Source organism: Dipodomys merriami, unplaced genomic scaffold (genome assembly GCF_024711535.1).
Source record: "Dipodomys merriami isolate MVZ:Mamm:240054 unplaced genomic scaffold, mDipMer1.0.p SCAF_2, whole genome shotgun sequence".
Taxonomy (NCBI): Eukaryota; Metazoa; Chordata; class Mammalia; order Rodentia; family Heteromyidae; genus Dipodomys; species Dipodomys merriami.
This window is the reverse complement of record NW_027203381.1, coordinates 88,154,172-88,166,654: the sequence shown is the minus strand read 5'-3', so window position 1 is coordinate 88,166,654 and position 12,483 is coordinate 88,154,172. Positions and strand designations below refer to the sequence as shown.

Genomic DNA, 12,483 nt, shown 5'->3' with positions numbered 1-12,483 from the left:
CCAAAAAATTCAAAATTTGATAAACAACATGAACATAAATATCCAAACACTTTAGTTGAATGGACTAAGAATAAAAGAGAAAAGGCTGAAATTATTAAAATAAAAAATAAAATGAAGGGCTGGGAAGGTGGCTCAGTGGTAGAGTGCTTGCCTTGCATGCCAGAGGCCCTGGGTTCGATTCCTCAGCACCACATAAGCAAAAAGAAAAAAGCCGGAAGTGGCGCTGTGGCTCAAGTGGTAGAGCATTAGCCTTGAGCTGAAGAGCTGAGGGACAGCGCCCAGGCCCAGAGTTCAGGCCCCATGACCGGACCCCCCCCCCCCCAAAAAAAAACCCAAAAACAAAAAATAAAATGAAGATGTTACTATGGATACAACAAAAATTAATAGGACTACAAGACAATACTAAGAACAGCTAGATGACAATAAATTGTATAATCTAGATGATATGGACAGATTAATACAGAACTGTAAAAATGGGTATGGCATTTCCTCAAAAAAAATTGCCATAGGGCTGGGAAGGTAGCTCAGTGATTGAGTGCTTGCCTTGCATGCTCGAGGCCCTGGGTTCGATTCCTCAGCACCACATAAGCAAAAAGAAAAAAAAGCTGGAAGTGGTGTTGTGGCTCAAGTGGTAGAGCACTAGCCTGGAGCTGAAGAGCTGAAAGACAGCGCCCAGACCCCATGACTGGACCCAAAAAAAAAAAAAAAATTGCCATATAATCCACAAATTCTACTTTCTGATACAAATTTAAAAGAATTTAAAACAGACATAAGCAAATACTATATATCCATGTTTGTTATTTTTCATAATAGTAGGGAAAATAAATCAACCCAAGTGTCTGTTAGCAAATGAACAGATCAACAAAACATAAGTATATACATGCAATGAAATATTACTGAATTATATCTGACCCTGAAGCATCTCTTCATCAGATCCCATGGTTGTACAGTAGCAATTTCCACCCTACTCTATCCACTTCTGCTTCTGACAATCAAATCTAGGATACCTTAATCCATTAAATACGCCATGCATCCTCCTGACTGCTTGATGCCAAAGATTCTCATGGTGGTGCATGGCAATCTTATGCCAAAAAATGTAATGAGATACTAGCCATGCCCAGGATCACCTGTTTGTCACAACTAGGTGATTAATTATAGAAGTCATTATGAACATACTCAGTACAAAGCTACTATACAAGATCGTTGAACACTGTATGTTTTATCTGTGCCAAATATAGCAGCATCTATCATTAATGCAGAATAATGGAAGCCCCATTCAGCCCTATGGGAGACCATCTGCCTTGTACATAAAGCAGAATTACAGACAGGTGTTGCACGAGATGCATGTGTGCTATCATGGGACTGTGATGAAAAATTTGAGCAAGGATTATAACCACCAAGAAACAAACAAAAAAAATCCTTAAAATTATTTAGAGTATATTTTTGCAAGCTTGTTTACTTACAATCAATTTTAGAAAAATCTGTCCGTGAAGTTAAGACAATTGGAGTTTAAATACATGCATGTTTTTGATTCATGTTATCACCGATAGTTGTTCTTAACTTTGTCTCCCTTAGTTTTTCACTCAAGGCAAGTACTCTACCACTTCCTGCTTTTTGCTAGTTAACTGGAGATAAGAGTTTCACAGGGGCTGGGAAGGTGGCTCAGTGGTAGAGTGCTTGCCTTGCATCTCTGAGGCCCTGGGTTCAATTCCTCAGCATCACATAAGCAAAAAGAAAAAAGCCAGAAGTGGTGTTGTGGCTCAAGTGGTAGAGTGCTAGCCTTGAGCTGAAGAGCTGAGGGACAGCATTCAGGCCCCACAACTGGACCCCCCAAAAAAAGAGTTTCACAGACTTTTCTGCCTGGGGTGGCTTTCAAATCTCAATCCTGAAGATCTCTGCCTTCTGAGTTGCTAGAATTACAACATGAGACACTGGTGCCCAGCTAAGAGCTAAAGTTTTACCTGTTATTACTACCTTCTGTTTAGTCCCAGATTGGTATAAAGTCTGAAAAATACAGATTAGAATTTGATAGTGCCATAGCATCCTCACCATAGTCATATTTGGGGGCTAGGGATTTAGCTCATGGAAGCACACCTGCCTGGCCAAGTGCAAGGCCCTGTGTTTGGTCCTCAGCTCTGAAAAAAAAAAAAAAAGTACTACTTTTTACTAACAGCATGAGGAGTCCTGATGTCATTTGCATTCCACAGAAACATAAAACGTATCTTGACTTAAGGACATTTTCACTTTCATTTCCTTGGCTAGAACATCCAGCCAAGTACTAGTAGTGAAGTAGAAGTAGTATGGAGAAGAAGTGATGAGAGGAAGAAGAAATCGTTGTTTTGTTCTCTCAAAAGCAAAATTATTTGGTCTTTTTCCATCTGTATATTTTAGATACACAAGAAATTCTCACATGAGATTTAAAAGAGAGAATAAAATAGTGAGGTATAAAGGACATTCAAAATCACTACTTTCTTTACAATTCAGGAAACTGAAACTCAAGTTTAAATGTAAAAACATTAACCTAGCCAGATGCCAATTGCTCAAGCCTGTAATCCTAACTACAGGAGGATCATGGTTCAAAGCCAGCCAGGGCAGGAAAATCCATGAGACTCTTATCTTCAATTAACTACCCAAAAACCAGAAGTGGCGCTGTGGCTCAAGTGGTAGAGCGTTCACCTTGAGCTGAAGAGCTCAGGGGCAGCACCTAGGCTCAGTGTTCAAGCCCTACAACTGACAAAAAACAAAAACAAAAAAATTAACCTAAGTGTACAAAATTCAGTTTTTATTGGGCTAACAACTGGCTATGAATGAAAAAGATATGATATCTCTCCTTACAGAGCTTATAGATAATAAAGCAGAAACAAATACTGAAAAGGCCAGAAGTGGCACTGTTACTCAAGTGATAGAGCAATTGCCTTGAGCCAAACATGCTCAGGTACAGTGCCTAGATCCTGAGTTCAAGCCCCAGGACCAAAACACACACACACACACACACACACACACACACACACACACACACACACACACACCCCTGAGTTCAAGCCCAAAACACACACACACACACACACACACACACACACACACACACACACACACACACACACACACACCCCTGAGTTCAAGCCCCAGGATGCGCACGCGCACAAACACACACACACACACACACACACACACACACACACACACACACACACACACACACACCAGTTATGCTAGAGATCATAGCACAATTAACCTCATGTTTAGCCAATAACATATCTGTGGTTCAAGAGAATATTCTGAGTAAAGATATCTCTAAACATACCTTTCAGATAAAAAGTACGTCTTGTGAGGATTTAGAGTTTGACGAGATTCTAGGCTGCCATCAGATGATGAAGAAAGTTGCTCTGATTTCAGGTTGTCTGGATCACTCAAACTGGCCTCAGTTACAGGTGGGCTCTTTATGTATTTTCTTCCTAACTCTGTTCCCAGGACATTCGTCAACGTAACTTTGGGTATCCTGTCATACAGAATAACAAATACCATACTGCACCAGAGTTTTCAGTTTAAGAAAAATGTACTCTAGGAAGCTGTATTTTCAAATATTGTCATTTTAGCACAAGTAAGCTATTAGAACCATACTACCCTGGAAATCAACACATGAATACTCAAATTTTTGAATAAATACAATCTTTTTGTTTCTAGAAGTACTTGTTTCTTAGAAATTATGGCACTAGCATGTTATTACAGTAAATCATGAATGCTATTAAAGTGCTTGAAGTTTTTCACTAGATTTCACACATAAAAAAAGCTTTTCTTTTTCCAGTTCTAATTAAAAACATAGGTCACTAAAATTCAAGAAATCTTTCTTGTCTTTTCAAACAGAAAGATCCTTAACATTTGGCAAATAACATGCTACAGCCAAGAAAAAAGGTGTTCAGATTGTATTTATGGCAGTACCACATTACACAAATGAAACAACTAATATCATGGTAATAGTGTATATACTTAACATTACACTAATATCAAGCAAAGAGTCAATAAGTTAAATGTTTAGAAAATTAAAGTGCAGCCAGGCGCTGGTGGCTGATGCCTGTAATCCTAGCTACTCAGGAGGCTGAGATTTGAAGATCACAGTTCCCAGATTGAGCAGGAAACTCCGTGAGACTCTAATCTCCAATAAACCACTAGAAAATCGGAAGCAGTGCTGTGTCTGAAGCAGTAGAGTGCTCGCCTTGAGCTGAATAGCTGAGGGACAGCACCCAAGCCCAGAGTTCAAGCCCCATGACTGACAAAAAAAAAAAAGAAGGAAGGAAGGAAGGAAGGAAGGGAGGAAGGAAGGAAGAAAAGGGAAGGGAAGGGAGAAGGAAGGAAAGAAGGAAGGAAGGAAGGAAGGAAGGAAGGAAGGAAGGAAGAAAGAAAGAAAGAAAGGAAGGAAGAAAGAAAGGAAGAAAGAAAGAAAGTTAAAGTGCATTTATTTATTTATTTTTGGTCCTGCCTGGGCTGGCTTTGAACCATGATCCTCAGATATCAGCCTCCTGAGTAGCTAGGATTATAGGCGTGAGCTACCAGTACCCGACTAAAATGCATTTCTTAAAAGCTCCAGACTTCTTTAAATTGGTGGGCCTATATCAAATGTAGTACATAAGCCTGGTATATTCTTAAAATGAAGAAGTATCCTATTTGCTTAGTTAATCAGTTGCTGTTATGAACAACAGTGATGTACTTGGCTATATTACAATGATGCACTCAAGATCACTATTTGCCTATCATCTACAAGGCTCAGGTTTGATCTCCAGAATTTTAGGGAGGAGGGGTACCTGTCTTGGGGCATGATCTTAGGGCCTGAGTACTTCCCTAAGCTTCTTTTGCTAAGGCTAGGACTCTACCACTTGAGCCAGAGTCCACTTCCAGCTTGTTGAGAGGTAATTTATGGGAGATAATATCTTACAGACTTTCTTGCCTGGGTTGGCTTTGAACTGTGATCCTCAGATATCAGCCTCCTGGGTAGCACTAGTTGATTCTTAAAATTGACTGGTCTAGTCAAATTACTGAGGGTTCTTGTTGTTTTGTTATGCAGGTTTTTTTTTTTTGCTCTCACTATTGTGTGTGTGGGGGGGGGTGTGGGTGTGGGTGTGGGTGTGTGTAAAATTTTTTTTAAGAGATGGTCTTTGTGTTGCCTAAACTGGCTTCAATCTCTTGGGCCTGCCTCACCTCCCTGGGGGAAAGGGTCAGGCAGGATTACAGATGCTCGGTAATAAGTATGGTTAGGTATTATATTTTTAAAGTGGTCCTGTCTCTTTCTTCTTTACTTAATAACTTGACTATTACCAATAAAAGGCTAGTACTACTTTATTGATACCCTATGGAAACAATAGATATACTTTAAAAAAAGCCAGAGTACTTTTGAGTAAAAATATGAAAACCATTGAAATTTGTTGTTTGTTGTATTACTCAGGGGTCTCCTGTTTATTTTTGCTACATTATGGGTTTTTTTTTTCTGCTATGTTCCAGACAGTATAAAACACAGGACCTGGGCTGGGAAGGTGGCTCAGTGGTAGAGTGCTTGCCTTGCATGCATGAGGCCCTGGGTTCAATTCCTCAGCACCACATAAGCAGAAAAAGCCAGAAGAGGTGCTGTGGCTCAAGTGGTAGAGTGCTAGCCTTGAACTGCAAAGCTGAGGGACAGCACTCAGGCTCAGAGCTCAGACCCCATGACCGGCAAAAAACAAAACAAAACAAAACAAAAACTACAAACAGGACCTCAGGAGAACTTTAATTTTTTTTTGGGGGGGGGGGTCAGTCATGGGGCCTGAACTCTGGACCTCAGCACTTGTCCCTCTGCTCTTTAACTCCAGGTTAGTGCTCTACCACTTGAGCCACAGCACCACTCCTGGCTTTTTCTGCTTATGTGGTGCTGAGGAATCAAAACCTGGACCTCATGCATGCAAGGCAAGCACTTTACCACTGAGCCACCTTCCCAGCCCAAGAACTTTAAAGTTTTCTATTTAAAGATAGAAAACCCAAAGTTTAAGTAGCTCTTACTAGTGGAAGAACCAGAACCATTATTGTTTGGAGTTTGGTTTTATTCCATAACTCCACATCCTTAATGCTAACTTTAAAAAGATTCCATATGCCAGGCACTGGTGGCTCACGCCTGTAATCCTAGCTACTCAGGAGAGGCTGAGATCTGAGGATCTCGGTTCAAAGACAGCCCGGGCAGGAGAGACTGTGAGACTCCTATCTCCAATAAACCACCAGAAAACCTGAAGTGGCGCTGTAGCTCAAGTGGTAGAGCGCTCACCTTGAGCTGAAGAGCTGAAGGACAGCACCTAGGCCCAGAGTTCAAGCCCCACGTCCAACCAAAAAAAAAAAAAAGATTCCATATAACATAACTGAACTTTTCTATAGCTACTTCAAGAAACTGCTAACAATATACACATCTAGCATAACTACCACAAAAAAAGTCCTACACCGATTAAATAGTATATATGATCTAAAAACAAAGCTAATAGGAAATGTCTGAGGATCCATCCCATGTAGTATTGTCTGCTTTATGAACTTGCTGCCTGACATAAGTAACCTTTAAAATGCTAGATTGAAGCCAGGCACTGGTGCTTATACCAATAATACTAAGCTACTCAAGAGGTTGAGATCCTGAGGATAACAGTTCAGACAGTCTGGGGAGAAAAGTCTGTGAGACTGTCATTTCCAATTAACCATCAAAAAACCAGAAGTGAAGCTGTGCCTCAAATGGCAGAGCACTAGCTATGAGCATAAGAGCTCAGAAAGGGTGCCTACCTCTGAGTTCAAGCCTCAGGACGACACACTAGATAGATAGAAAGATAAATAGATGCTAGGATTGGAAGAATTGGGGAAATACTTGTTTTATCTGATCTTACACTACTGCTCTGAAATGAATCAGTATAAGAAAAACATTGGGAAAGAAGCAAGAGAGAATTTTGCTTATGTTTGGATTTTTTTTGTTGTTTTGGTTGGTCATGGGGCTTGAACTCTGGGCCTGGGTGCTGTCCCTGAGCTCTTCAGTGCAAGGCAAGGGCTCTACCACTTGAGCCACAGTACCACTTCCAGTTTTCTGGTGGTTAATTGGAGATAAGAGTCTCAGGGACTTTCCTGCCCGGATATCTTTGAACTGCAATTCTCAGTTCTCAGCCTACTGAGTAGTTAGGATTACAGGCGTGAATGGCAGGCACCTGGCTGGATTATTTTTTTCCAAATAAATAGTTTAGTGTAAAGAACATTTTTGAGAGATGAAAAAATCTGATACATTAAGTTGATAACTCAGTTGTCAACTGTCAATTTAGTGTCCATGTTTAAATACCTGAAAGTCTAACTTAAATGTTTTCAAATGTTGAGTTTCTAAAATAAGTTTTTTCTACAAAATAGGGGAGTTGGAGACAACAGCAGACTAGCTCTATACAAAGTTTAAAAAAAAAAACCTCAACCAAAAAATGTCAGTGAGAAAGGGGATTATTTCTGAGTTCAAACTGTCTTATGAATAACAAATGACCGTATTCTTTTTTATATTGTTTGTAAAGCTGCTAGATTTTGAAGAAAGAGAAAAAAATAAAGAAACTTAGAGAATGACACCACATAAGCTGAACCAGAGCTAAGAGTCTTCTCTAAAATAGAAAATATTCAAACTTGAACCAAAATTCACTTTAAAAGATTATATGCCACTCTGCATTAACATACCAGATACCTTAAGGGTCTCTAAAGTTCCTCTGATTCCAGACATTAACCCAGTATGCATAATACATCTTTCTTTCCATTAGAAAACACTCTATTACTATGTGGAAAAATGCCACAGGAAAAAAAACTAAGAACAAGTAGAACCTTCAAAAGTTAATGAACTAGAGAATATAAGAAATATGTATGGGGCTAGGAAGGTGGGTCAGTGGTGGAGTGCTTGCCTTGCATGCATGAGACCCTGAGTTCGATTCCTCAGCACCACATAAGCAGAAAAGGCTGGAAGTGGTGCTGTGGCTCAAGTGGTAGAGTACTAGCCTTGAGCTAAAGCGATGAGGGACAGTGCCCAGGCCCAGAGTTCAGGCCCCATGACTGACAAACAAACAAACAAACAAACAAAGGAAATGCGTAGTAACATCCAACTATTACTTTTCTGATGAGAAGGACAAAAGTTCAGAGGGGGTAAAATGTAAAGAAAAACAGTACGACCGGGATTAAGAACAAAGACTCTGAAGTCAGGCAAGCACAGATTAAGATTTAGATTTCACCATATAATAACTGTATATTCTTGAGAAAATACTCACCATGGCTTCTGCCTTTCAGCATAGATCATCTTTAAAAGGATAAAAATATTATCTACCTTACACAGTACTGAATAAAGATAACAGATTTAAAGCAATTAGTGCAATTCCTGGCACATAGTAAGTACACAGCATTTTCATTTTCATTTTCATAGTACTTGCTTTTACTCAAATATAAATTTCTCATTCACACAGTGCTTTATTTTTATTTGATTTTTCACATAGTGCATTATGATCATATTTTTACCTTCTGTAATCTTGATCAAAGCAATCTTTTTTAAACAAAGTATAAGATGATCAGTTAGCAATGAATACACTTAAAAGTCTTTATATCATAGTACAAGTTACCTCCCATCACCTATGGACAGCATATCCACTTTAGATACCTTGAGGAAACAGGCTTGTAAGAATATACATCTATAAAGTAATAACTAAATTCCTAATACCTATACTGCCAGAAGCTAAAATGTTTAGAATTTCTACTAGCAATTGAAGTAAATAAAGGTGTTTACTTCATTCCATATACCTCAATCTGGAAGGAAAGAATAAAAGTTGTCATTTCACACATATGTACAATTTGCTTTACTATATAAACAGTATCAGCAAGTAATACACAAGAGATTTAACTTTTTTTTTTTTTTTGGTCATTCACGAGGCTTGAACTCTGGGCTTGAACTCTGTCCCTCAGCTCTTTCAAGTCAAGACTGGCACTCTACCTCTTGAGCCACAGCACCACTTCTGATTTTCTGAGTGGTTTATCGGAGATAAGAGTCTCACGGCCTTTCTTGCCAGAGCAGGATTTGAACCATGATCCTCAGAGCTCAGCCTCCTGAGTAGCTAGGATTACAGGAGTGAGCCAACAGCACCCAGCAGATTTGATTAACTTTGTTCACTAATATTATAAAATCACACTTCAAAGTATAACAAGTACATTAACCAAAGCAAAAACAGGTTTTGAAATGTACAGTGAGATATAGCACAAAGTATGTGGGCCTGTAAAGTACTGTGCCAGGAATTTTCTGATTATGTTTCTGAACACTTATTTCTAAAGCTATAGGTTCCATCTGTTTATGCAGCAAGGGAATAACGAGATTTAAGTATTTCATAAAGGGGAGGACACTTTGAAAAACTGGAGCCGGGCGCCAGTAGCTCATGCCTATAATTCTAGCTACTCAGGAGGCTGAGATCTGAGGATCACAGTTCAAAGCCAGCCCAGGCAGGAAACTCCGTGAGACTCTTATCTCCAATAAAAACCACAAGAAAACCAGAAGTGGTGCTGTGGCTCAAGCAGTAGAGTGCTCACCTTAAGCTGAAGAGCTCACAGACAGCGCCCAAGCCCAGAGTTCAAGCCCCACAACAGACCAAAAATAAATAAATAAACAAAACTGTTAAGGTATTAACAGTGGTTCATGCCTAGAATTCTAGCTACTCAGGAGACTAAACTCTGAGGATCATGGGTCAAAACCAGGCAGAAAACCAGTCTGTGAGACTCTTACCACCACTTAACCACCAAAAGAAGCTAGAAGTAGAGCTATAGTTCAAATGTTAGAGCAGTAGCCTTGAGCAAAAAAGATCAGGGTCAGCGCCCAGGCCCAGAGTTTAGCCCCCAAAACAGCACACACACACACACACACATATATATATATATATATATATATATACATACACACAATGACTCGAATACTAATTTCATTTCATTTTTCTGTAAGTTTAATCTAATGGCTTTCTAAAATTGTAGTTTATGGTACTTTCTAAAATTGTAGTTTATGTAGTTTAAATCCATTCATGTCTCTGATGACATAATTCAAAATATACCTTATAAATCAACCACAGATACGTAGGGAAAAATACAATTTTTGGTAAGTTCAAGAGACTCTAAATCTGTTTCATTTTACTAAACACTGATCTAGGAAAAGGAAAAATAAAAAGCAAGAAGGTTACTATCAGGGAAATAAAATAATATAGTGTGATGAGTGCTATAAAGCATGAACAGGCTGTTAAACAAGACAGAGAAATAAATCAACTATAAACATGTAAGGTAGAATCAAACAAAGCTCCCAAAAACACTATGAACTCAATATTCAAAAGAAACAAACATCAGTAAAAAGGAAAAGGAGATTGCTTCCAAGATAAGAAAACACACAATCCATAAAACAGCACTGTACATTCAAGTGAGCTATCAACAGCACCCTAAGACTAGGGCACACAGATAGACACACAGAAAGATATCAAACTGAGTGACAAGTAAGACGATTTTCAGAATCAATACAAAAACAGACGCTGTGCATTACCTTTACAATAAAAAAGACAAAAATAAAAAATAAGGAATGATAAAAGTAAAAAGGGCTGTGCACAGGAAGCCCAATCAAATTATTATCACAGTAATAATGGCACAGAGTTATTAGGGCTTATCCTGAGGAAATGGCAATAAAGATCTGGCAAAGACAGATCCAGAAAATATGAAAAAACTAAAAACCTAGAAAATCTAAAAATAACTAGACATGGCAAATGACTGACTACATAGCATAAAGAAAAAAGTATCAAGAATAATTCCCAATTTCTAATTTATATGGGCAAGTCAATTTACTCAGAGTCAGCAGATACAAAACTAAAAATGAATTTGTGAATTAAGATTATGTTCTATATAGCTAGACTTCAGTAACGGAACAGGAAAAGAAAAATTATTGAAGTATTGTTATAAATCTTTTATTTATTTATTTAGCACTACCGAGGTTAGAACTCAGGACCTTGTGCTTCCAGGCATGTGGTATGGCCCATAAGCCATAATCTAGACTTTTTTGATTTAGCCATTTTGGGGATAGGGTCTCACATTTATACCCAAGCCGATCTGGTAATCTTCCTACTTACCCTTCCCATGTAGGTGGGATGACAGGTACATCACACACACACACACACACACACACACACACACACACACACACACACACACACACACACACACACACACACACACACACACACACACACACACACACACACACACACACACACACACACACACACACACACACACACACAGAGTTGGGGGTAGGGATTAGGTCTTATGCCACACCACACACACAGAGTTGGGGGTAAGGATTAGGTTTTATGCCACACACACACAGAGTTGGGGGTAGGGATGAGGTCTTGTGCCACACACACACACACACACAGAGTTGGGGGTAGGGATTAAGGGATTAGGTCTTGTCACACACACACACACAAGTTGGGGGTAGGGATTAGGTCTTGCTAACTTCCCAGGCTGATCTCCACCTCCTCAATACCTCAGATTACAGATGTGTACTACCACAGCTAGTTCATTACTCCTTTTATATGACTTTTAAAAGAAGTATCCCCTGGGAGCAGGTGGCTCTCGCCTATAATCCTAGCTACTCTGGAGGTTGAGATCCAAGGATCACAGTTCAAAACCACCTGGGGCAGGAAAGTCTTTGAGATTCTTATCTCCAATAAACCAGAAAAACCGTGGTAGAACACTAGCCTTGAGCTAAAGAGTTGTGGGCAGTGCCTAGGCCAGGAGTTCAAGTCCCATGACCAACCCCCCCCCCCCAAAAGTATCCTCTTTTAAAGTTAATGTAAGTACATTTAGATATGTGGATTCAGTTCTACGTTTTAAAATAACTATTGAAAAGCCAGGTGCTGGTGGCTCATGCTTGTAATCCTAGCCACTCAGGAGGCTGAGATCTGAGGACCACAATCAAAGCCACCCTGGGAAGGAAAGTCCGTGACACTCTTATTGCCAATTAACCACCAGAAAACCAGAAGTAGTGCTGTGGCTCAAAGTAATAGAGCACTAGCCTTGAGCAAAAAGAGGTCAGGGATGGCATCTAGGCCCTAAGTTCAAGCCCCACAAGAGACAAAAAAAAAAACCTGAATGTCAGCAGTTTTTGATCTGTGTCTTGGTTTAAAATACTTAGATACTTAAATACTTAATCATCCAGATTACAGACCATATTATCAAAGCACTGTCCAGCTAATCAGAGGTTATATCTGACAACAAACTACTTTCCTTCCCAGTCCTGGGGCTCTAACTCACGGCCTGGGCCTGCGCACTGTCCCAGAACTTCTTTTGCTCAAGGCTAGCACTCTACTACCACTTGAGCCACAGCACCACTTCTGGCTTTTTTTATTTATGTGGTAATGAGGAATCAAATGCATGTGAGGCAAACACTGCCACTAAGCCACATTCCCAGCC

At 39.5% G+C, this 12,483-nt stretch overlaps 1 protein-coding gene across 3 annotated transcripts in view; it reads right to left on the bottom strand.

The window, feature by feature from the left end:
- The window catches only part of Senp7 (SUMO specific peptidase 7), a 99,003-nt gene that overhangs the window by 48,177 nt on the left and 38,343 nt on the right, over positions 1–12,483 (bottom strand). For all 3 annotated transcript variants that reach the window (XM_070030355.1, XM_070030354.1, XM_070030356.1), the window contains one exon: positions 3,305–3,499. In XM_070030355.1, coding sequence (XP_069886456.1) covers positions 3,305–3,499 — 195 coding nt within the window. The remainder of the gene's footprint in view (positions 1–3,304; positions 3,500–12,483) is intronic.